Source organism: Pseudogymnoascus destructans (assembly GCF_001641265.1).
Source record: "Pseudogymnoascus destructans isolate 20631-21 unplaced genomic scaffold scaffold_17, whole genome shotgun sequence".
Lineage (NCBI taxonomy): Eukaryota > Fungi > Ascomycota > Leotiomycetes > Thelebolales > Thelebolaceae > Pseudogymnoascus > Pseudogymnoascus destructans.
Window position 1 is genome coordinate 674,858 of NW_020167536.1, and position 25,559 is coordinate 700,416.

General features: G+C 45.4%; 6 protein-coding genes across 6 annotated transcripts; 2 read left to right on the forward strand and 4 right to left on the reverse strand.

The window, feature by feature from the left end:
- Window positions 1–780: 780 nt before the first annotated feature.
- On the reverse strand, window positions 781–1,668 carry VC83_07065 (uncharacterized protein; the record flags this gene model as incomplete). Its single annotated transcript, XM_024470644.1, has 1 exon — window positions 781–1,668. The coding sequence occupies one exon, from the start codon at window positions 1,666–1,668 to the stop codon at window positions 781–783; it is 888 nt and encodes a 295-aa protein (XP_024322031.1).
- Window positions 1,669–1,754: 86 nt separating this feature from the next.
- Window positions 1,755–2,387, reverse strand: VC83_07066 (uncharacterized protein; the record flags this gene model as incomplete). Its single annotated transcript, XM_024470645.1, has 1 exon — window positions 1,755–2,387. The coding sequence occupies one exon, from the start codon at window positions 2,385–2,387 to the stop codon at window positions 1,755–1,757; it is 633 nt and encodes a 210-aa protein (XP_024322028.1).
- A 4,628-nt stretch (window positions 2,388–7,015) lies between these two features.
- On the forward strand, window positions 7,016–8,042 carry VC83_07067 (uncharacterized protein). The gene is made up of 2 exons (XM_024470646.1): window positions 7,016–7,415; window positions 7,475–8,042. The coding sequence occupies exon 2, from the start codon at window positions 7,515–7,517 to the stop codon at window positions 7,971–7,973; it is 459 nt and encodes a 152-aa protein (XP_024322029.1). The 5' UTR covers window positions 7,016–7,415; window positions 7,475–7,514; the 3' UTR covers window positions 7,974–8,042.
- A 12-nt stretch (window positions 8,043–8,054) lies between these two features.
- Window positions 8,055–8,891, reverse strand: VC83_07068 (uncharacterized protein). The gene has a single exon (XM_024470647.1). It carries the CDS (start codon window positions 8,797–8,799, stop codon window positions 8,146–8,148), a length of 654 nt encoding a protein of 217 aa, XP_024322022.1. The 5' UTR covers window positions 8,800–8,891; the 3' UTR covers window positions 8,055–8,145.
- Window positions 8,892–18,939: 10,048 nt separating this feature from the next.
- Window positions 18,940–19,898, forward strand: VC83_07069 (uncharacterized protein; the record flags this gene model as incomplete). Its single annotated transcript, XM_024470648.1, has 3 exons — window positions 18,940–19,042; window positions 19,100–19,579; window positions 19,636–19,898. The coding sequence occupies 3 exons, from the start codon at window positions 18,940–18,942 to the stop codon at window positions 19,896–19,898; spliced, it is 846 nt and encodes a 281-aa protein (XP_024322023.1).
- A 744-nt stretch (window positions 19,899–20,642) lies between these two features.
- Window positions 20,643–24,866, reverse strand: VC83_07070 (uncharacterized protein; the record flags this gene model as incomplete). The annotated part of the gene is made up of 6 exons (XM_024470649.1): window positions 23,665–24,866; window positions 22,029–22,475; window positions 21,723–21,974; window positions 21,362–21,585; window positions 20,933–21,311; window positions 20,643–20,877 (listed from the first exon to the last, which is right to left on the reverse strand). The coding sequence occupies exons 1-6, from the start codon at window positions 24,675–24,677 to the stop codon at window positions 20,643–20,645; spliced, it is 2,550 nt and encodes an 849-aa protein (XP_024322147.1). The 5' UTR covers window positions 24,678–24,866.
- Window positions 24,867–25,559: the final 693 nt, after the last annotated feature.

Below are 25,559 nucleotides of genomic sequence, written 5' to 3' on the forward strand. Positions count from 1 at the left end.
CTTCAGTTGCAACAGTAGAAAGACAGCGGCGTTTATGATTTATCTCTTTAGCTTTGTCGAAAGCTTCAGCGATATTGCTTTGAATTGAAGTAGTTCGAGATTCCTGAGTAGAGGATATATCGATCTTTTAAGTGCCTTGTAATAATCTTTGTTCCGCCAGACTCAAGATACTCTTTTAGACAGTATCTACAACGCCATATTAACCTGCCCTGGTAGTTCCGAATGATATCGCAGCAGCTAACAGGTGTATGGTCCCAGACTTTCGAAAATCGTCTGCTTGCAGTTGTTGTTACAGAAACAGAGGGAGAGGATAGCGTACGTTTAAGTACAGGCAAAGTCGGGGTTTCAAATCGTTCACTGACAAATAGCTCACTGTCGTGCCGTGACAGTATATCCGAAGGTTGTGAATTCATTGTAGTGATATATAGTATATAACAATCTATCAATTGAAGTTATTCGAACCCCTTGTTTCGGATTTTAAGCCTCAATACTAGCTTAGCTGTATACGGCCCGTAATACGGCCCGTATACGGCCAGTATTGAGAACTGAATACGCACTGGGCCCGTATTGGGATTTTGGAATACGCACTTACTCAGTATTACCGTATACGACCCGTATCACCAATACTATCTAATACAGTTCACAGCTTATACAAAACGGACAATTCAACAGCTACGTTCCACGACACTTGAATAAAACAAAAGTCTGAAAACTAGAAGATAAATGATGAGGTGGGTAATATTAGAAGTAAAGCTGAACTTGCCGTACTCTCCCCTCCCTCTATTCATCTGAAGCCGACTCGTACGATCTCTTGACAGCGGTATATATATATGCCAGGTCAAAATCGATGGCCATTACCCCCTTAACTTCCTCGTTCCAGACAAGATTTGTATCTCGCACGTCGCCGTTACAAATACCGGCAGAATTCAGCTTTCCAACCGTCCTATCAATCTCATTACCTATATCTATGCCATCTGGTATATAGGCTTCGAGGGTCGTGCCTGCCCATGACATCAGCATCATATGCTTAATATATGCCAGGGACTGAAGCGGGTAGGAGACGACAAGGTCGATATTACCAAGGTGAACAGGTATATAGATGCCCTGTAGATTCTTGCAATGGGAATAGATACAGGCTTCTCTCACGAGCGCGTCTGCATACACAGCCTGAACTCCCTTCGCAACCAAGGTGCTGGATGTGGAGTGCAGCCTGTTGCCCTTGGGTGGCGACCCTTCTCTGGTCCGCTTAGCAATCTTACGCGGTCTCGGGCCGCCTTCTTGCTCGTCGTCATCATTGGGTGGTGGAGGAGGAGGAGGGAGCGAGGGACCTCCAATACCTTGGCTCTGAGAATCGATAATATTCTTGGCAGATGGCCATCGTCGGAGGTCTCTAAGGGCTTTGACCCATTGCAGAGGTTGGGTTTCTGCTTCTAGTACGAGAGGCACTAACGTCGTTAATTGTGTAGCAGGTGTGGATCTTGTAATGTCGGCTGTAGGCTGTTGCCCTTCAATGTCCATGGAACTTGGTACAAAATGGAAATACAAAACCCCGGGCGTGCCCTGGATAGCCAAGAAAACCATACAATCTCCTGATGCAACATATCCATATAATAAACCACCTGCAATCATGTAGTGGTACGCCTGACATAAGACTATTGCTACGATCATCTGGTCCTGGGCGAGAGAAGGCGAAGGTACAGACTCCTGGGCGATAGAAGGTGAAGGCTCCGGGGATTGGCGTGTGCGTTTCGCTTCTAAACGACTGACGCGTCTGCAAATAACGAGTCTGTAGGACAAGTATCGTCATCGAGTACATTCTTGAACCGCCACGCCTGAGCCTTGTGAGACGCCTTATATTCTCCAACTAATGCAATTGTGCGAGCATGGTCTTCGGTGACATGGATCCCCCACCGGTCCGGGGCTAAACTGGACATCCTGTCTGGCGACTGTCTCTTTGTCAGTGGCGGCTGGTCCTCATTGCGGGTTCTCAGTGGCGTATTGTTAAGGACTGTGTCACGGCTGAGGCCATAGGCGTTGTTGCTAAACTCGAAGGTAGCGAACCGGGGGTCCGGGTGTTTCTCTAGGTAGGCATCCACAATGTTGCTGGCAGGCACCTCGACGTGTGCGCGTATGAATGGCCGTATATCCTGCTCATCCTTTCTCGTCGTTGGTGAGAGATTGCGCCTCGTAGATCGGACTTCGAAAAGGGATGGGAATATTTCCGAATCCCCAACCGCGTGCACGAGGAGATCGAATCGGGCAGCGTGAAACGTAGGAAATTCCGTCCATCGGTGGAGGGCGTCAGGGTAGACTTTATTATCGACGTTCGTAGTACCCGTGGCCACCTTGGTACGGTTGTCCTCCACTATCAGCGTTGAGAAGATCATGGTCTGTACGTGATGTAGGTACTGGGAGAGATTCGTGCCCCGGGTCTCGGCTTCTGCAAGTGCTCGTTCCTCTGCTTCTCGATCTGCTCGTTTCGCTTCTCGGTCAGCTCGTTTGGCTTCTCGTGCTCATTCCTCTGCTTCTCGGTCCGCTCGTTTGGCTTCTCGTGCTCGTTACTCTGCTTCTCGGTCCGCTCGTTCGGCTTCTCGTGCTCGCCCCGCCCTTTGCTCCTTTAGCTCCCTCTCGAGCCTTTCCAGTCTTTTCTGGAAGTCCGCATCCATGGTGAAAATGCAGAATTGAATGTAAGGAAGTGTAGCAAAAACAGAGATGGCCTATCGGTGTGTGGAGGATGTTGCGTTGGTGCAATATGTAGGGGGGTGAGGGAGAGTTGCAGATAACCATCCTCTGTGGTAGCATTTGCTGAGCGCGATTAACTGGGCATTATTGTTTTTGCAGGTGCGAGAAATGCGGTGGAGGCGGTCGTCAGCAATAGAGAATAGGATGCTAGGAAACGGGAGGTTAGGGGGACTTTTCATAGGAAATCAAGACACTTGCTGCTACTAACTAATTGTGCAAATGCAAATGTGACTTTGTAGCGGAGAAGTTGAGAATATCCCTTTCCAATTCATAGCAATATAGAGGGATGATCATTAAAATTAGTGGTGTTATATTGCTTGATTTCAATCTATGAAGGTGTTCCGATATCCTGCCTGCTGCACCTGCCTGCTGCAACTGCCTGCCTTAGGCACTAACTACATAGCTTAATGACCGAATACTCACGTGAATCCTGAGTACGATGTCAAGGCACGTGATATTACTTGACTTCTTACCAGGACCCATCAGACAGGCTCATGGCTAGTCTGTGGTTCTGAGCTTCATCACAAGGGCTTTTCCGGAGCCTTCCTTCTTTGCATTCCACCTAGAAAGCAACTGGAGATAGTGAAGTGACGCTACAATTGAATAGTGATAAGGAAGGGACATCATTATGGGTACGGATGGCACCATCGAGAGTTTGGAGGGCACAACAGCAGGCTTGAATCTCGCTGTTCGTCTAACAGCGGTATGAGCTCTGGTCTTTAGAGGTGTTTTGAGCGGTGAAGCACAGCTTTATTTGGTTAAGCAACAAAAGCTTCTATTTCAAGGTGCTTTTAGAACTCCAAAATAGTTACATTGTTCTCCGTTGTTTCAAGCAATCCTACGAGCACAGTTATTCCAATCAATTGTTGCAATATTACCTGAGCGTCGGTGATGTCCAACAAAGTTGGGTGGGTATTAGGTGGGTATTAAGTAGGTATCCCAGCCGAGCAGAATTATCATTTAGCACGCATCAAGTGAAGCAGCCGCATTAAGGGCTTCGGTATAGAGTACAGTATATATAACAGTAACAATTAAATCTATCAACTAATATATACTATCTATTTGCAAGACCCCGTGAGGCCCAGCTTCACTGGTGAAGGTGAAGCCGGAATGTGGCTTCGGCGGCTGTCTCTAAGCATCTAGGAGAAATACTTGTGAGTGAACTTCATGCAGATGGCGAACAAGAGAGCTTTTGTTCGTACAAGGCTTTCTGCTGCGAATACAATGTTGATACGGGCAGAGGTATTCCGATGTGCTATGAATTCGGTCGCAATGGCGCTGAAGATCTCTTTTGAATGGAAAGGGAATCATGTAGCGCGGACAACTGCGATGAGGACAGAAATGCTCTGTGCTAGTGTTGCCTTGATCACTGCGTGTAAAGGTCATTTCAGTCATCTGTTGTGATGTATACTCCATTTGCCGGTGATGTTGAGAGTGGTGGGTAAGAGTGGCCTTGGTGGAAAAGGGCTCCTCATGGTGCGCACAATCAATATAGGGACACGGATATAGCATCTTCGTTCTGACAGGCCCACATTTGACTTTAGACAGGCCCCGAAGGTTGTGTAATAATATAAGCCTCCCCTCTTGTGATTGATCTGATGCCTCAAACAGAATCTTAGTCACAGCAGTGCGCCATGGCGGTAGTGTATGGTCGTTCAATTCTTTGGATATCTCCTGGGCTACATTATCTTGTTGTTTCATTCTAAGATAACGTAATCCATCAATTTTGATCCAATTCTCTCTGAGCTTCTTTGTCTCAGCTCTTCTAAGACGTGCTAATTCCACATCCATCTTTGTTTTCGCAGCTTTGACAAGGGCTGAGCTTGCCGCGCTCTGCTTAAGGTCCTGCCATTCCTGGCGACGCTCAATGTATTTGGGGTGTTCCCTGAGCTTCTGATGCAGGTCTTTTATGGAAAAGGTTTTGTAAGTCAACACCGACATGTTTGTTCACGTAGCGTGCTTGTAACACCTTAGGATTCTTATGGCCCATCAAGATGCCTGTTTCTGCCCATGTAGCAGACTCTGCGACAAGGTTAGCATAAGCTCTAGCCTTGCTGTCAAAATTACTTACTTTCTAGAATATTTGCAGCTCCGCACCTAATAGCGTATGAAGTTACTTGGCATCTATATCCAGCACGGTATGCGAGGTCTGTCAAGGCGCGGTGAGAAGCGGCGTATGTCCATGCAGCTGTCCTGTCTGCTGCTCGAAAAAGAGGCGTATCTAAGGCTGCATCTTTGAGAGGGACTTCAACTATGCTACGATCTAACGTAACACAAAAGAGCTCTTCTGGCTTAATATCAAATGCGTCGTGTTCGTATGCCAAGGTAAGGAAAGGCATAATTGGGCATAAGTGTGGATAGACCCGGTCCTCCCAGAGCGTTACTGTAACACTAAGCTATGTCAGCTCCGTTAAGATAGCCTATGGTCTATAGATGCCTACAAAAATTCATCCTCCTCATCTCTGTCCCCCTTCATAAGTCTGAAGGTAATTGTGAGGCTCATCTGAGGTGGACCGCCTTCGACATCCTGAGTGAGGTGGAATTTCAAATCCTCAAATGAGTTAGCAAACGCATGAAGTAAAGGTTAGATATATACTAACTCTATAAGTTATAGCCTCATTGCTGTTTCGATATGAATCTGATACGACGACCGCACCTGACCGGGCTACTGTGTATGCAAGGCATAGAAGAAAGAAGTGCAGCTTAACGCGGTCGAGTTGGTTTCGGAAACTGTGCTTGTCCTCTACCCACAAGTAACGAATAAGCACTTTGAGGTCTTGCGAATCTGCCATTGGCTTCGCGGGCCTTGCTACTAAGCCCTAGCAAATCTTTCAAGTCTGTTTGAATCCACTATCATTGTATCAGCTTCTTTATTACTATGCAAGGAAAAGCATCATTTTACATCTTTACTTCCTTCACTACCCTCTGTGGAATCTCAATATCATGTTCATGCTTGTACGCTGTTGCAAGGCGTGTAACGTATGGGCATAGTGTGTTGAGGGAGAGACGCGGGCCTAGCATCCCTTCATGCTCGATTTCTAACATCTTGAAGAAGCTCTTCATGCAACCCGCGCTTGGGACCAGCGCTGGCTGGTCAATACGCAATGCAAACCTTTTACTCTTCGTTAGCGACTCTTCGCACTTAACTGTAAGGAACGGAATCGTACTCTTGCCATAGCGAGAGGATGGACTTGTATCCTCTCTTTGTTGGAGGGGCAACTTTTGGTGGACGTTTCTTTCTCTTCAAAGATCGGGGGACCTGAGAGACAAGCAAAGAAGTGACGCGTAACAAAGCAAAATAACCAAGAAAATGCTCAAGAACAAAGGGAATACGAGAGGTAAGATGCGAAGGAAAATGACAGGAAAGAAAGGGAAGACGGGAGAATGAAGGGAAGAGAAAGAGCAGGTGTGTGGACACCAAATTGGGGATGGGCCATGCGCCGACATGATGTCCACGGCGTTGTGCACATGGAAAGTTGAATCCTAGAATCGGAAACCCACTGGGGACGCCCAACAGTCCAGGATCTAGAAACCAGAAACGGAATGTTGTGTTGGATGCTGCAGAGATAGGAATGCGTAGTCGCGAAAACCGAAAGTTGTGGTGCTCAAAGCAGCCGGGCCCGCTAACATAGAACGGAATACGGCAATTGGATAACAAGAATCCGGCATCAGTGGTTTAGTGGTATTAATCCATCGATGCCAGCTCGTCTGGAAGGCCCCCGAATGCCGGTTTTACCATTTCCTGATTCCCCTTTCATGAATCCTGCAAAAGCAGCGACATTTTAGCGCCTAGAAAAGAGTTGGATGTCGACATGGGGACGCTTGATTCGAGCCTAATAATTGGTTCGGAGCATCCAGGTCCCTGTCCCTAGGAAACTCAAGACCCGGAAAATAGTTTCTGGTTGCCCGGAAACCAACAACTGGAATCTAGATGTCGTTTCTCAGGCACGAAGATTGTGAATAGTCTAAATGACCGTTAGACCATCAAAGACTTTGAACGGGAAACCTTTAACGGGTTACAAGAACTGGTGCTGCTTTTCGTCAGTTTTTCCGGAGCTAGTAACCGAAATGTTGGTGCCTGGCTTCGGGGTCCGGTTTTATCATTGTCCGATTCCTGAGCCCAGTCTCTCGCTGGCACAAAAGACTGTTTTTAGAATTGTGCACAACACGGCTTCTTGCTTTCCGTCCTCTGTGGGTCGTCATCAGCCCGTCCAACACGGTTTCCTGCCTCCCGTCCTCTGTTGGTGGCCACAACCCTGCGCTCGGAAATGATGAATTCTTGAGCGCTTAGGAGCACAAACGATTGGCCAGCTGAGGCTGACCTCTGCACTTCTCCACTTGTGGCGGCCTAAAAGCCCATAAAAAACGCGAAACGGTTGGTCGATACTCAAATCTGCCTGGGGCCTGTCGAAAGGCCGCATCGTTTATCTGGGATTACGACAACAGCTTCATGGAAACGGGCGATGGTTGGCTGGTTACAGAAATCTGCCTGGGGCCTCTCGAATGGCTGCATCCTGTGTCCTCGATCACGACAGCGCTTCCTGGAAACGCGAATCTGTTGGTCGATTTCCCAAACTGCCTGGGGCCTCTCGAGTGGTTGCATCCTGTATCTCCGATCATGGTTGGCTGGCTTCGGTGCTTTTACCTCCACTATTCTTGTCACTGCGAACTATGTATGGTGAAATTGTTCGAGAGACTTCATGGGAGGCTTGGGTAGCTGAGTTTATAGCAGCAGAGTTCTTACACGACAAATATCAAATTAAGCTTTAAAGATGAAACGAAGGATACAACGTGAAGCTGCTTCTAGACAACGAGAAATAGTATGCCAGAGCGTCTCAGAACGTCAGCAGGGCCACGCTTATGCTGTGTTGGATCGGATAGGATGCTATTATGTACTGGGGATACGTCGTGAAAGGAAGAATCCTGAAGGGAAGCAGAAGGAGAAGCAGCTAAACGACGATCTGATCGAATTTGTTCAGGCGACAGTCCGTCTTGTTATGCAAGAACATCAGTGGCCCGAAGCCTACGTTCCGGCATCTGCAGGTGTCCACTGTTTCGGACAAAAACTTGAAAACATCTTACGTGATGCCATTTCGAAGGACCAGTGGCATGATACTATCAGAATGGTACTTAGATTCAAGAACGTACCAGAGTATACAAATGCTGCGAAGGAATCACTGGACAGACTTCGAAGTCAGTGGTATGGGGTGGAAGAAGGAAGATGGACCTAAGGAAACGAACTTTTTTAACGCTCAATGTTATATAGCGCACAGAAATTATAAGAAATTGTCATCTTTGCAGGTAATTTCGGACCTTGAGATAATTTTCGTCCTGCCCAAACACATCGCTGCCATAGTGTCATCATAACTTGCACAGTCAGAATTAGACCTAAACTATATACCATTATGAAATGACATTTCCATTTTTGGAATAGTTTGCCTTGTGTAAGTCATCAGCAACGCATTCTTTCCCCATGTGTCGTAGCCAAGTCTTCAAATCAAATTCCCCTTCACTGAGATCTATATCTGGACCAACATATCTAAAAGTTGTCCCAAACACCTTAGCCGGCTCATCCCTACCAACAAGATTTATCTCGCATGGGACAGTCATGTAAGCCTTCGTCTCATACTCTGCTAATCTGGCAGCATGTTTCTCAGTTTGTACGTCGTACATAGCACCCTCAACAACGCCCCCCTCAGGCCCATTAACCAGCGCTGGGTATTGACCCCAAAGTTTGCACGAGTATCCTATAACTGTCGCGCGTTGGAGTGTTGGCGTCTCTTCAAGACCGACAATCTCCATCAGCAAGGCAGGATCCATGAGTGTGCCGTAAAAAAAGTGCGGACCAGTTTTGGGAGCAAGTGGATCTATAGGCACTCCTGAAATTGGAGCGTCGTTAAAGGCCCCTTGAGCGTACTTAAATTTCTCCCAGAACCCGGACACCTTTTCTGCAACTTTGAAATGGGACTTGGGCAGTTGAACTCCATAGTTAGACTGGGGAGGCAAAGGTGGTGGTGTGGGGGGCCTGGCGCTTTCATCCGTCAAGGTAGGAGACATAGATAGGTAACGTCGGATTTGCGAAGTAAAATGTAAACTATAACTGTACAAAGTACGGCATGAAGCTGTGTTCTTGAGTGTAGTGTTATGTGTGGAGGAGGGAGATGATGGTGACGGTTCATTTATGCCCAAGATAAACAAAGACAACTGTAGCCGAATATCCGCTAACTTTACCCTGTCAATGTGGCTGCAGGACCTAAGCGCGGAGATTTAGCGCCGTTACCTGTGATTGGTCGAACGATGTATCATGAGAATCCAACATCTTCGAATTCGAGCCACTTTGGAAGGCCAGCAGACAACAGAGTAAATATCGATAGCCATTGATAGACTTCGTAAAAATAGATTTTGATATTTATAGGCACTTAAGCGCCGCGTTATATATATGTGGCCGAGTGCAAAGTATTTTTGGACAATACCCTGCTCCTACCGTTTCAAAGTTATAACCAACGAAGGGAATTAAAATAAAAGATGCTTATAAAAGTTGATTCCCACCTGTGAGTAGCATATACTTTAAAGCACGTAAAACTCGTTGGACTAAATCACTTTGGAACATTTTAGTTTTTGGTTATAATGGGATTATTCTCAAATAGACTGGCCGGCCCGGACCGTAAAGACTGGACTGGACTGGACCGGACCGCTTATATGAGTGTTCCAGTCCTTAAATTTAAGACCGGACCGTGGTTCGGTCCTCCTTTTTTTAAAAAGCCCGGACTGAATTTCAGTCTAGTCTCTAGGGTTAAGACCGGACTGTGGTTCGGTCCTCCTTTTTTTCAAAGCCCAGACTGAACTTCGGTCCAGTCTCTAGGGTTAAGACCGGACCGTGGTTCGGTCCTCCTTTTTTTCAAAGCCCGGACTGAACTTCGGTCCAGTCTCTAGGGTTAAGACCAGACCGTGGTTCGGTCTAGGCTTTTTTACCATCCGAGCTTTTTTTTAAAAAGCCCGAACTGAAGTTTAGTATATTTAGCTTGTAGATCACGATGTTAGTCCTGTGACCAAGAGTAACGGTATATAGTAACGGTATATTGATAGAAATTAGGATAAATTTATCATATAGATAATAAATTATGGTAATTACATTAGAGTTATAAGTGCCGTATGTCTCAGAATGCATCAGCTTACAGTGGCTTCCCTACCATCACCACCACCGCCATCGCACACAGGTTTGTGTCGACTTTGGGAGGCCAGCCTTCCTACCACCTAGCGCAAAGGTTGGTATCTATCGCAGTAGTTAACATAATATATTGTTCAAGCTGGTTCCAAATGCTATATAAGGCTAATTAGTGATATATTCCGTTACTGTGAGCCGTTACTCTAACCCACAGCTGAATAGTACCCTCCTCTACCTTCTAAGTCGTTGCGAATGTCGAGGAGTATCAATGGAGGCTTCATCATTCTGAAGGTCCTTATTTAGAACCCCAAAATTTCGCTTCCTCTGAGTTTCCAATCTTCCATTGCGACCTTGTGTAGCTCTATGTGGCGTTGATGGGTCTGGTAGGTCTTGTTCAGCATCCTCCTCGTCAGATGATATTACCATCGTCATAGCAACTTGTCGATCAGAGTCCTCAATTATAGAGTCTGGGTCAGGAGCGCCAAATACATGGTCTATATTATCCCAATGATTATCAAGTTCCCACTTATACCTATGATAGTGTTTAACAATCATCGACTCTCGAACTGTAGCCGTACTCATTTGTGCCCTGTGGTATTCATGGATATCGCGGGCAATATTAAATATGCGCTCAACTCCAGTACCAGTAGCTGTTTAAAGCGATTTGTAAGATATCTGCGTTACTCTTAACCGTTACTGTAGGAGCTTACCTGGTACTGCAAGGATATCCCTTGCCATCTTCGCAACTGAAGGGTAAGAGAGCTCTAAGGTCTTCCACACTAGGAGCACTGGAGTATCTGCATCAGCACTAACCACTGGCGCATTTAAATAACGCTCAGCTTCATTATAGCTGGTACTTGATGGGCTCTGCCACCCTTTATGTAGCTGCCGGTTCATCCGAAATACCGCATTAAGACTTGTTGGTGTATAGGGGCAAGGCGGTACTGCCTCATGCTGGTCCCTCGAATCTTTTTGATAGTAAGCCTTCCAGTAATCTAAGAATATTTGGCGGTACTTCTTTGAGTGGGAACGGTCCCATTCAGGAGCGTTAAAAATGTCCAGTTTCTGAGATGGATCAAGAATTGCAGCAAGAGCATACGTCTGTTCAACAGGACCACCAGTTTCAGTATAATAGTGCCTTAACTTTGCAACACCTGCAGTAATAGCAGCAGTAAACTCGTCTACCCAAGGATTAGATGCTGTATCCTTGTTATATAGCTTTTGATTAATATCATCAAGATGGTCAAATAATGTATTGTATACATTCCATGTATGGTTGATTGTAGTGTCTTTCGTGTTTCCAATAAGATGAGTAAATTCTGCAAAGGGCCGCAGAAGAGCGACTAAGTATTTCAGTTTTTTCCAGTCGGTTGGTGATAATGCGAATTGATCAAGATGAGGCTCCTTAATAATCTGTTCCTCAAGCCAACTTTTAATTGGGATGCGTAGTCTTATCGCTCGGACTATCATGTCATATGTAGAATTCCAGCGTATATCAATATCCCGTTTTAGCCGCAGTAGTCTCTTTGCTTCTATATCAGATTGCTTCTGGAGCAATAATTCAGTTTTCTTTGCAGACCTGCTCACAAGATTGCTAAGAGTGCGTATCTGTGTATTTGACGTCAGTTAGCGTTACTATCAAGCGTTACTATCATGGACTAACCTTTCTAATAGCTGATGTGACTGTCGTATCATCAGTAATTGAAACACCAGTAAAATCTATAACTTCTTCAGCCATGTCGACATTGAAGGCCTTTAGCATAGCTTTTACAACTAGCTGTATAACATGCGCCATGCATGGTATTTTTGTTGCATCACTACTCCACTCTACTTCTTGTGTAGTATTTCTCATGTAGCTCTCAAGTTCCTTGCGCATTGTTCCATTGTTTGATGCATTATCAGTTGTCACGCAAAAAAGTCGTCCCGTAATATTGAATTGTTCCAGTACATTGTGTACAACAGCTGCCATATTTTGTCCTGAATGGACTCCAGTCATTGGCTCGAAACCAATAAGACACTATAAGATGTATGTTAGTAAGTTAATATATTATTATATAAGTTATAATCTGCTCACCTCTCTCCATTGCCAATCATCAGTGATATAATACACAGTAATTGCTAAGAACGCTAATTTGAACGGACTTTGCCATCCATCAAGGGCAATTGAAACCTTTGCCATAGGCGGTAAATCCAATAGTAGCTTCTCCATGACGTTGTTAAATTGCATTGTTAATTCTTTGCGTATAACTGTCCGGTGTGGAATTTCCAGGTCAGGTTTCAACATGTTTAGAACCTTTCGCACCTCCTTGTTCTCCACTATTCGAAAAGGGAGGCTTGATGAAATTATGGCTATAATCAACTGCTCTCGCCATGCTGTATGTGTGAAAGGCTGTATGGTATTCCTTTCCAAATGCGCACGCGGCAGCTAAAGAAGGTCATTAGCGTTACTCTAGAACGTTACTCTAGACCACTGGATAGATAACTTACTAAGTGTAAATGAGTTTGCGATCCATCCTTTCTACTACAAGCGCCAGATTTGGTGTGTCGGGTTAAAGTAGATGTGCTACTCCCACCTTGTCGAAGCTTAGGGTGTGCAAAAGCCCTCCAACACAACTGACATAGTACCTTAGGATTGCCAGTTCGGACCTCAGCTCCTTGGTAGAATTGAGTCCATATTAAGGACCTATTCGACCTTGTCCAAACCATATGTCGGAATATCTCTCGATTGATGTTGTTTGAAATCTTCGCAGTCCACCATTGATGCCATTCGTTAGCGGTATCCTCCTTCCATATAACATATCGATTATTAGGAGACTTGGGTAGTTTTTCAAGAAGTTCATCAAGAGGAGCTTCAATTCCACTCAGTACATCATCTTGGGAGAAGATAAGTGCTGGCTCGAAAGGTGAGTTGATATCCTCAGTGTCAGAGGTAAGCGGATGCTCAAATTGTGACTGATTCATCATTGTAAATGGGCTTGGGCTCGACATGTTGTTAAGAGGATAGAGAAAATGTACTGTAGTAGGAGTGTAGGTCAATCAGACGAATGATGAATGTTAAGTGAGGCCTTTTGGAAGGACGGCCATTTCTTCATAGTCTTTTGCAACAGAACAAATGGTAGTACAGAATACAAGAATGCCACATTGCAATAGGGTAATATTTGAACTCTTTGTCGTTACTCTTTGCCGTTACTCTTTGCCGTTACGCATTGCCATTACGCATTGCCGTTACTCATTGCCGTTACTCTTTGCTATTCCTATTTTGTGTTAGTTGAACATAGTATTATGGAGTTAAACAATTTTGTCTAGCTCTAATTAGGTTTACCATAACGCTAGAGAGTAACGCTTACGAGTTTTAAATTACAAAATCAGCAATTTGGTTTCATTGGCTTAACAATTTGCTACATTAGCCCTATCTTATTTCAAAGTCCGAAGCTATATCTAGTACTATTAGCTGTTGCTACAGCATATAACAAGATAATGAGCAGTGTGTATAACCCTAAGTAGATACAGATCGATTATATTTCCTATGTAGCATAATATAAAGTTAAACTGTATAACCGACATTTGATTGTTAATTGGCCGGGCTGTATTCCTTGGCTCAGCCGAGGAGTAGAAGCATGCTGGCTTTTTGCTTTTGGGCTCTCTTCCGTTACTGCTGGCCGTTACTGTAGCCTACGTGTAACCGAGATGATGAGTAGTAGCCCTTATTTTTATTGGATGCAGAGTCTGTATATCCTAGCTAGTGTAATATGAATTGGAATTGCAAAATAGGCGTTTGACTGTTAATTGGTCGGACTGTGTTCCTTGGCTCAGCCGAGGAGTAGAAGCATGCTGACTTTTTGCTTTTGGGCTCTCTTCTGTTACTGCTGGCCGTTACTATGAGTACAGTAGTCACTATTCGGAGTACTGACAAATAGTTTTATTAGATAGTAACGGCAGATAGTAACGGCAGAAGATCTCAAAATGGAATTCAGTAACCACAAAAACTCCATTGGTTTAGTATACTATAGTACAGTATACGACGTGAATTTACTCCTCCTCCTCCTCCTCCTCTACACGAACCCCGACAATGAAGCCATTGAGGCTATCCTCGTCCTCATCATCGTCCTCCTCATCCTCTGATATAACCACCTCCACTTCTTCACCATCATCATCAAAATCTACCAGCCCATCTTCAACATCAGCATTGCTGTTATTCTCCCACTGCTTCACAAACTCTTTGATATTATCAGGGTTGCTAACCCCCCCAGCAAACTCTTCGATCTCCTTCCTTGAGAGTTCGGGCATAAGGATGTTGCCAGCAAGGGCAATATTGCGCTCCCAGCGCTCAATGACTGGGACCATGTTGCTGGCCCAGATATCCTTTAAGGTATTTTCTTCACCGCTGTCGCTAGTCGATGTCTTGCCAGTCTAACCATTATGTTAGATAGTATCGTCATGTTTTAGCTATTACTTACAGCTTTGCCTTCGCCCTTTGGTAGGGCCTTCAACTTCTCCTCCAGCTCCTCTGCATTAATGGCCGCAATAGCCGCACTCTCATCATTAATAGCGGCTGTGAGGCGGGAATTGGCATCAATACCACGAGCGGTGCGCCTGTCCATGATATCCTGCTGCGTTGTAGCTAACACGGCAGCTTGTTCATTGGCCGTAAGGCCCTCCCAGTCATCTTTACCCTGGCGGGTACGGCGTGCACGGCTCATAGCCTAGCTTTGCTATCAGCTCTAGAACAATTGATATCAGGATGGTAGGATTGTTATACCTGTCGGTCCGCATTCTGAGCGAGCTCAATGGTGTGGGCAGTAGCTGCAATGACTTCCGCGCGTCTCTCCTCATATGACTTCGCAGTGGCTGGAGACGACATGGTAAAGTTGCGTTAGAGGCGATTTGGAGCTGATGAGCGTTACTATAGGGCGTTACTGTTAGCACTGGCTTTGATTATACTGTTGTGAGAGTACTTCAATGTGCTAACAAGGCGGACGTCTTTTGAAAGTAGGGGCGCAACTACTTACTGGTCGGGGTCGGTATAGTCAATAAATTTGGAAATCTAAAAGGAAGTTAATAATCAGAGGTAATCAAATGTAAGGGTGGTTTCTTTGCTAACTTACTCGTACTATTCTTTGTTATTGACACGTCCGGATTTGGAACAAGAAACAGAGTTTTTTTTGTTTGCAACAACACTTAAGCGCCCTTACTTCGAATTCGATCCTAACTTCTACAACAATTCTGAGATAACGCGTCTAGCAACATCGGTAAGTTCAATCTTCTTTACATTTGATTTAACCCTACAGTAACGCTGTAGAGTAACGGTATTGTGTTTATTTTACTAATATACAAGTTCTAGCAATTTTTCCTTCTGTCACCAACCTTTGTAAGTTCACCCCTTTTGTTCTTTGGGTGTTACAACTACAGTAACGCCCAGCAGTAACGCCAAATTGCTACAATATGGCAAATTAACATGTTTAGATATCGCTCTCGCTCACATCTGTACCATGGCTCGCACCAAGCAAAAGCCTGAGCGCCACGGTAAGTATTCCACCCTACCCTACAAGCAATACAAGGTTACTAACTCAACAAACAGTCGATATTCACAAGACTGCGCGCCGAGCCCGCCAAGAAAAGATCTGGAGCTACAATGCCCAGAAAAGGAACTGGGAGCGGGATCACCCTGGCTCCAACTTCCCACAACAAGCCCCTCGCCCTGTCCCTCCTTTGAGCAAGGCTTCTGTCAACAGTATGCTATTCTTTTCTAATAGAATATTGTTCACACTACTAACTTATATGAAAGAACGGATCGTCGCCGAGATCCGACACTACCAGAAGTTGGCCGCCCTCATCCTCCCCAAACTCCCATTCCAGCGTCTTGTTCGTGAAGTCGCGCAAAGCTTCATGTCAGACCTCCGCTTCCAGTCTACTGCCATCTGTGCCCTCCAAGAGGCCGCTGAGGCCCACCTTGTGTCATACTTCGAAGGTAAGCTGTCTCTATGAACACCTACAAAAACTATACTAATAGTGCGAAGGGGCCAACATGTGCGCCATCCACGCCAAGCGTATCACCATCCAGAACAAGGATATGCAGCTTGTGTCCTGGTTCGCCAATTCTCGCAGCATTAGATAAATTAGTGTGTTCTTGTATAAATAGTCAATTGATGATTTCACAACCTGTCTTTAGTATTTCAGTCATGACAGTAACGGTATACAGTAACGCTTAATTACATAATTTATGATGAAACTGAAGTTCATTATACTAACGTACATGTATAGCGAAAGCGCCAAACAAGCGAAAGCGCCAAAATGATGCGGTGACCAAACCCCCCAACTAAATGTTAAATTCCTCAACAACAAAACATGCCCCATAAAAACGATGAAAGCCAATTAGTGCTAGCTATCCAGGCTATGCAAAGCGACCCAAAGTTACGCCTTCGAGTTGCTGCTAGGATCTATTCTGTGGACCACCGCAAGCTAGGTCGTCGTCTAGAAGGTGTACCTTCACGACGCGATATCCAAGCCAACTCACGGAAATTAACTAACCTAGAGGAGTCCGTCCTTGTTCAGTATATACTCGACCTAGCTGCCAAAGGGTTTCCTCCTCGGCTGTCTGTTGTTGAAGATATGGCAAGTCGACTACTTGCAACACGCGACGCGTCACGCGTTGGGTCGCGTTGGGCTTCAAACTTTGTTAAGCGGCGTGTAGAGCTCCAGACACGCTTTCAGCGCAAATACGACTACCAGAGGGCTAAGTGCGAAGATCCAGAAGTTATTAATGGCTGGTTTGAGCTTGTGCGTAACACAATTGCGAAATATGGTATCGATGAAGCAGATATCTACAACTTTGATGAGACTGGGTTTATGATGGGCGTTATCTCAACTGCTATGGTTGTAACAAGCTCAGACGGGCGGGCAAAAGCAAAGAAGGTACAGCCTGGTAATCGGGAATGGGTTACAGTAATCCAAGGCGTTAGTTCTCAAGGTTGGGCAGTACCACCATTTATCATTGTTGCAGGCAAAAACCACCTTACATCTTGGTATGAGAATAGTGGATTTTCAAGCGATTGGGTGATTTCTGTTACTGAAAATGGCTGGACTACAAACGAGAGAGGCATGGATTGGATTCAGCACTTTGAGAAGCATACAAAGGCCTGGAGTGTTGGTGGTTATCGCTTGTTAGTCCTTGATGGTCATGAGAGCCACCACTCAGATGAGTTTGAGGAGTACTGCAAGGAACACAACATTATTACGCTTTGTATGCCTGCTCACTCTTCTCATCTACTCCAGCCACTTGATGTTGGCTGTTTCGGCCCGTTAAAGCAGGCCTATGGTCGGCAAATTGAAGATATGATGCAGGCTCATATTTCTCATATTACAAAGGATGACTTCTTTCCTGCCTTCCACACTGCATTTAACACTACAATGACGGAAAGTAACATTCGAGGCGGGTTCCGAGGGGCAGGGCTTCTTCCATTTGACCCTGAGAGAGTGATATCTACACTTGATCTTAAGTTAAGGACACCAACGCCTCCAAGCTCCCGCCCAGGTACTGCTCAACCTTGGGTTTCTCAGACACCAAACAACCCAATTGAAGCTATGTCACAGTCTACATTTATTAAAACTCGGATTTCACGCCATCAAAATAGCTCTCCAACCTCAATCTATGCAGCTGTTGACCAGTTTACAAAGGGTGCATCGCAAATAATGCATCAATTAGCACTGCTAAAGGGAGAGAACCAAAACCTACGACAGGCAAATGAAGTACTAAGCAAGCGCCGGAGAGCTAGGAAAACACGACTACAGCAAGGAGGATCACTTAGTCAACAAGGGGCGCAAGAGCTACAGGATGAGAGGGATGTTGTGCAGCAGGTAGAGCAGGAAATAAGGGCAAGCCGTGGTCGGAAGCCAAGGGAAGAAACCCGTGCCCGTCGCTGTGGCAAGTGTGGTGAGACTGGGCACAATGCGCGCACGTGTCAGATTGTAATAGACACCTCTGAGGAAGAGGACTCCGAGTAGTTTCAATTGATTTCTAATGTTGTGGTAGATTTATCGCAATGTTTGTCATGAGGGTAGATAATTTTGGCGCTTTCGCTTGTTTGGCGCTTTCGCTATACATGTACGTTATAATATTTATCAAACTATAGTAATAATTAATAGTAACGTTAGTAGCTGCTATTAATGCTTAATTAAACTCATATCAAATATAAGTCATAACTAATTGACTACTCTATGATCGATTTTGATTGAATAATATGATATCACTTGTAAATATAATATCACGTGTAAATATAATCACGTGTAATTATTTAACAGTGTGTAAATGGAACTATTATAGTTATACTATTTTCAACTTATACCTCAAAATGCATGTACAGTAACACTTAATAGTAACGTTATTAATATTCGATTGCACTTAAAGCTATTCCTAATAACATATCATGTGATGACATGTGGTGGCCCCCACTTATAATGTAAAAGACTGGACTGGACCGGACTGTTCTTAGGAAAGACCGAACGGTCTAGTCTTTTAAACAGTCCTCAATTTTCGCAAACAGTCCACACTCTAAAAAAAGACTGGACTATTATCAGTCCGGTCTTTTAAAGGGACCTCAACTTTAGCAAACAGTCTACACTCTAAAAAAAAGACTAGAATGTTATCAGTCCGGTCTTTTTGTCTCACGGTCCAGTCCTAAAAAAAAAGACTGGACCGTAAAACAGTCCTCACTCAACATTAAAAGACCGGACCGGACCGGACCGTGGCCAGTCTATTCTCAAAGCATCAGCCGACTTCTGCGCCTCCACCGCCTCCACCTCCTCCCCCCCCGCCTCCCTCATCGTTGAATCTATCTACCTCTCGGGTCCAAAAGCCTCCAAAACATGTACAGCCAGCCTATCCACCAGGCACAATAGGCATTGGGATAGAGACGGAATTCCTGCTTGTAGCCCGTGACAAAAGTCTCAACAGAGAGAACATTCGGGATTTCTCACGAGTCATAGCCTCTACATACAACCAGTTCATAAATGAAAAAGTCGACAAACATCCTGGGATGCACAACGCTATCAACGAGTCTTACCTTGGTGAGCGTTACTCTGAGTGGTCACTTGACTCTGACTCTACAATTGAGACGCCGAATAAGAATCAGGCACCATGTGAGTATCCTTCTCACAGCGTTTAAAATATTTTAAATGCACTAACATAATATTTAGGGGGACTTGAGAATATCTCGCCAATCTTTCGCGCATATGAGAACTCTATTTGGCAAAATCATGTTGCGGCCATGTGGAGTCATTTGGAGGCGAGGTATAATATCACCTCGAATGACAGCTGTGGCACTCACGTGCATATTTCTCTTATTGAGGGATACTCTCTTTCTGCCCTCAAGCGGATTTGCCAGTCAATTATTTACTTTGAACCTGCTTTTGAAGCAATCCTCCCAAGGGCGCGCCTTGGAAATGAGTACGCAAGAAGCAATTGGCTTGATAACCCCAACTTTGGATACAAGCGCTTATCCCGACGGGAAAGCATGGTTGTCATTGAGAAATGTACAAGTGTCCGGGAGCTTGTACTACTGACCCCAACCACGATAAGTTCTTTGGGTGGAATTTCCTCTATCTCCTTGAAACCCCTAAAGGAACCATTGAATTTCGTCGTGGTGCAGCAAGCACGTCTATCCGCGATGTCTTTATGTGGGTGGAGCTTGCAATGTCGTTTGTACAAGCTTCCATCAAACATGGTCACTCAGACAAGATTTCAAAGATCCCCGCTACAGTTGGAGGGTTGAAGTGGTTTATTGAAGCCGCACAGCTCCCACAGCAACCAGGCTTGTTTGACACCAGGTATATAAACCTGTTACTTGACAGCGTGGGTCCTAAATTGACTCGGGAGCCGAAGCCTATGGGGAAACTCTCCCCAGACAAACTTCGCAAGTTACAGACGAAGAAAGATGAGGACAAGAGGAAGAACGTTATGTTGGCAAAGATATCACAGCCTCCATACTGGGGATAGTTTCTTTTTTCCTCGTTGTTTTTTCATTATTTCGTGAGTCAGTTTTTGGCCAGTCATGTAAATTATCACTGTCTCTGAAATTATAGTACCCAAGAATCAAGCTCATCGTCTTATATTAACTCCCAAAGGTATGCGCTAAATGCCCACTAAGAAGACTCCAAACATCTCCAGCGAACAACACGACTGAGATTACATATTTAGTCTAAGTAGTGGTGTTTAGGCTGCTGAATCCAGCAGCTTCCGGTACCCGGAGATTATCACACGATTTTGTGTGGAGTTCTCCGTTGGCCGGAACTTACCTCCAACAAACGTCGCCCCTTGTCTAACTCACGTGAGCTTCGTAAATGTAGTCACCGCTTTATATTCTGCCATAACTTAGTCTCTTGTGATTTTGATGTGGATGACGATCGCCATAAGCGCGCTCCTGAGAGCTGGCGAAATCTTCAGTGCAACACCACCAACGAAGTAGATGTATCTGCGGGCCCTCTGCACATGGCTGACCAAGGATTATAACCAGAATATGATATATTTTTTATACAGCTCCCAGTGCCCGTGTATATTCTGCAAAGATCTCATGCACCTCAGGCCGTGGTTCTAGAAATATTGGGATCCAACTATTACGCCATTCTCCATCAAACGAACAAGTGTAGGCTGCTTTGCAATATTCCCAATAGTCAGGATACCATCCAGAATGGGCCCAGTCAACGACCGCAAGTATATAATATGAAAGTATTTATTTCCTCTTCACCACAACATAAAGGGACATAGTTTCATGAACTCGCTTTCTTCAAATAGGCCGTCCTTCAATTCGGGTCTCAATTTATCCTTCAGAGCAATCGCGCGAGATTTACAAGCTTGACTATCTGTTGGCCTGCCGTTCTCATCATATAGAACACTCAGCTTGTAACTAGCTCTTGCGAGCTGTCCTTCGGCCTCAGTTAAGGTTTCAGATATGGCTACTAGTTGCTTGAGAAGCTCGCTATTTAGTGTAAGCCTGCATATACCAGGAAGCTGGGAGAAATCTAAAAACTTACATTGCAGAAGATACACACCCCTGACGGACAAGCATATCTGCTACATCATACAACGAATCACAAGTCTTCAGTCTATTTCCGTGTAATTTCTGTCGGAACGTAAGAGCTTTCGAGGCAAGCCGCATTGCGTCGTCGAGCGAGCCCTGAGCTAGGCGTATGCGAGAAAGCAAGACCATGTTGCCAACATAACGAGTATTTCCAGTATTTATAAAACTCTCATCTGTAAAATCCTTTAGGGCTGGGCACTTTCTCATGATATCCTCAGCCTCATCAGGCTTCCCCATTCGTAGAAGCAAACTTGACATATTGCTATAGGTGTTGTCAATTCTGGTATCCGCGCGGAGACGAATTGTTAGGGCCTTTTCATGTGTAGAATATGCTTTTTCTAGGTCACTATCTCTGTGTATGAAATTGCAATATTGTTCAAACTAGATGCAATGAGCGGGTCTTTAGATCCTACTAGCTTCTGTCGAATCTCGAGTGCAGTGTTGAATGGGATAAGGGCGCTGGATGGGTTGTTCATGTCGAGGTCAATCAGTCCAGACAAGTCAACCGCACTCGCAAAGGCCAGAGTTGTCTTATCCTCAAAAGTTTCAAGTGCTGTACTAATAAAGTCTCGGGCCACATTGTACCATTCTCGTTCGTAGAGATACCTATCACGGTAAGCAATCGAGGACTGGGTCATGGTGGGAATGCGAAGTAAACTTACCAGCTACACTGTAGAAGCAGTTCTCCATAGAGTTGTGCAGTTAAAGAATATATATTGTATCTTTTTGCTTGATTTACCAACTGATTGACATGTGGGAGGTATTTCTCGCATTTTGCCCAAGTTTTGAATTGATGGCCAACGTCTTCACGCCAGGTGTTCGGGAATCCGCACGTAACAATGCGAACAGCAGCGTCAAAATACTTACTCTGGTCGCCTTTAGTGAGCCTTCGAGTAACAGCAGCTTGCACCAATCGATGAATTGACAGGACCGCATCATCAGTGCTCTTATCAATCAGGGCGGCTTGCAAAAGTGCTGCTTCCGCATCACCAAGACTACTTCTATTAGCTCGCTGCAAAGTACGGTTTTCTGGGAAGTAAAATTCTCACTCCATTTCATCCGAAAGAAAATCAAATTCCTCGTCCCAATTTGGAAGCTTTGACCCTTCAACAAGTATCGCTTCATCGATTGCATCTGGTTCTAGGAACGCCAACACATTGAGCAGCGTACAGGAGTCACCTGACAGCTTGCTGAACGACATCTCCCAGACTGTACTCAACGTGTGTTCATACTCGTTAAATCCTGTTTTTCTAGAATCAATCTTTGCCGCATTGCGCTCGTAAAGAGCAAGGAACTCTTGTAATGGACATTTCCGTTGAGTTATAAACCCCCCAATTTGATTAAGTGCTAAAGGTAGACCACCTAAAGCTTGCGTAATTTCTCTGGCCTTTTCTTGATTTGAAGATAGGTTGGAATCGAGTCCAACTAAGCGGAGGAGTACATTGGAACCAGTAATGTCGTCAAATGGCTGAACGTGGAATCCTGTTTCAGCGAGACTATGAGCAGAATTGAAATCGCGAGACGTGAGCAGAACAGAGCCATGGATATTTCCGGGCCATGCTCGACGTAATCTTGTGACTAGTGCTAACCTCTTAACAGATCATAGAGTGTTATAAGACCCTCTGCCTTTAGCACTATGTGCCTGTTTAAGCATCTACTTAGGCGGTTTAGCTTGCCTAAGGACTAGTAGCGATGGAACGCTACTCTGTCCTCTGTTAGGCATGTCTACACATTTGTGAGCCTGTCGCTACATACTTTGTAGTCGCTGTCTTGCTCACAAATGTGTAGAAATGCCTACAAGAGTGCTAAAGGCAGAGGGTCTTATAACACTCTATAGATCATAGAGTGTTATAAGACCCTCTGCCTTTAGCACTATGTGCCTGTTTAAGCATCTACTTAGGCGGTTTAGCTTGCCTAAGGACTAGTAGCGATGGAACGCTACTCTGTCCTCTGTTAACATGTCTACACATTTGTGAGCCTGTCGCTACATACTTTGTAGTCGCTGTCTTGCTCACAAATGTGTAGAAATGCCTACAAGAGCGAGAGCAGAGGAACCAGTTTGGATTAACTCTACCTATAGTAGAGTCCTATCTATTATACGTATGTACATCCCTATTGTCCTCCCCCTAATTCCCCTCCTAATTCCCCCTCTGCTACTCATCGCTAGCATCTATGTGACATTGTCGTTAACAGTGCTAACCTTGGACTCTAGGTCCTCGAGCCGCTTCTCGACAGCAGTCGTCAGATGGTGGCTATCCACAACAGGAATTGATACAGTAAGATGCACAGTAAGATGCACTACTTGACCATTATTTACCCCTCTCCGAAACAACATGTGTCGCCCCCTTTTTATGCGCGAATAGCCAAGCCATGTGTCGCGTGTTACTCGGGGTACGTGCGGCTGGCAATGGGGTGCCATAGTGTCTGGGCGCCCATGGTTTCTTCAGGGACGAGTACTTGTAGCGGCGAGCCCGCACACTTTTTGCGAGACACATCTGAATCAAAAGCCCTGAGAGCCAACTGTCACCGACGCCCCCTTGAACCCCATGTCGAGCTGCCGCCCGCCACAGTCGATCCATATTCTGATAGTTTGGGTTTTCGAAGGATGCGTCAAACCGAATGTGTGGGCGAGTCAGTCGGTGGCGATTCAGTGGAATGGCGGTTTAACTCCGTCGCTGAATTCACGGGGAGGCGTGCGGGGGTGAATCGGACGTGACCCTTGAGGTGCTGGAGAGGGAGGTGTCTCCTTCTAGCATGTTGTTGCGGTCGGAGTGTTCGAACACGGCGATTGAGACATCTTCGGGGCACATGTGGGGTGGCGGAGGATGTTGGCGCATCGACGGATTAGGATTGTCCGCATGGGTGATATCAGAGGTGACTTGAACGGTATCGACGAATTCGCTAATGTCTTGAGGCTCGGGCTTGCCACCGCGACGGTTGGCAATGCGCACGAGCTTGCCGAGAACGAAGAATTCGAGTTTCAACTTGATGCTGTATATCAAGCCCTTGAGCGTTGTTTGATAGGTGAACAGGTTCGAATATTGTGTGGCGATGAGACCGATGTCCATGAGAATGAAAACGAAGTTGATGCCAACAAGTTGGAGGAGAATGCTTCCGTTCTCTCCCTCCAGGTTAAACTTTAACATCTCTCGCGTCCCGTATATGTAAAGACCTGATATGATGATCTCTTGGATGCTAACGCCTATTATCTCAATCTTCTCCATGATGATATAGCCACCCAGAAATTTTTGGGAGCTCGAGAAGTTGGAGCCATATGTGAGAACGGTGGTCGGAACTAAAAGCAGGAATATGTTCGTGATGATCATGCACAGGACAAAGCGGGGGATCCTCTTGTCCCAGACGACGAAATGCAGTCTGGAATACAGAACGAATGACTGGCCAATAATCATTGTCCACCAGCCAATAGTGGTGATAGTGACTGGCACCCATGTTGCTGTCGTGAGTTCGAAATCCTTAATCAGGTAACCGATAGAGTGCACCAGAACTCCTATTATGGTTGTAATCAACAAGCTCCAGAAATAAGTCCCTTGATACTTTTTGAAGGTGAACAATATGAGGATAATTAGCTCGATGGAATTGTACCAAGTAACCCCTATAAACGCCCCAAGGGTAGCAATAACACCCCTACTATTGCCCGTGTACCCACCTCGAATCCCTTGTCCCACGTCCCAGGTCATTTCACAGGCAGGATTAAACCATCGGTCATAGGGTGCGGCGAGGAAGATTGGATGGAGTAGGTTGCGAGCGCCGCGTAGCTCGAGACCAGCGCGAGCGCAGTTGTTGCAAAAAACTCTGAGTTTAAGGCTGGTTATTTGGGCGAAAAATATTCGTTCCCCCGCACCACGTTCAATCAGTGGTGAGTGTCGTCATTGGTGCCTCCCACCTTTAATAAGAAACGGAGGAACCGATGTCATCGGACCCCGAAATATGTCAAACGGTGCGAGGTCCGCATAGCGCAACACCATTTATTTACTCAACAACGGTGCCAACGCTCACTAATTGGGGAAAGTTGTATTCAATGTGTAGAGAGTACCATGGACTCTAATTTCTTAAGTCAACTAACCAAATGATGAACGATATTTTGAAAACAGCGCTGCATCCAGCAACCATGCACAGGAGGCTGGTGGTTGGGCCGGAACAATATAATCCTAGGCCCTTACCTCCTGCATATAGAACCAACATATCCCTTGCTACATATATGCACGCTGTTGATGAACCAACAATGAATCCCTTGTGCAGGGCTCGGTCCTCCCGAAGGGCCTCCCCGACTCGGCATAATTTGTTTGCTTTTCAAAGGTCTAAATTACGATTACGTATTAGACGAAACATCCTAATGATCTAAGCTCCTGAAGAAGGCTTGTTGAGCACAACACGGCGAGTCAGCCATTGATGTGATATGTGTTGTTGGAAACATGCGCATCGAACTCGTGTGATAGCGACCCCCAGATGCTTGATCCAGGGGATAGGCTCGGAATTACGTGCCTCCAAAGCTTCCTCGCTCTTACGCGAGGGAGGAACACGGCTGGCACAATGTTTGCCTAACTTCGGGCATTAGCCGC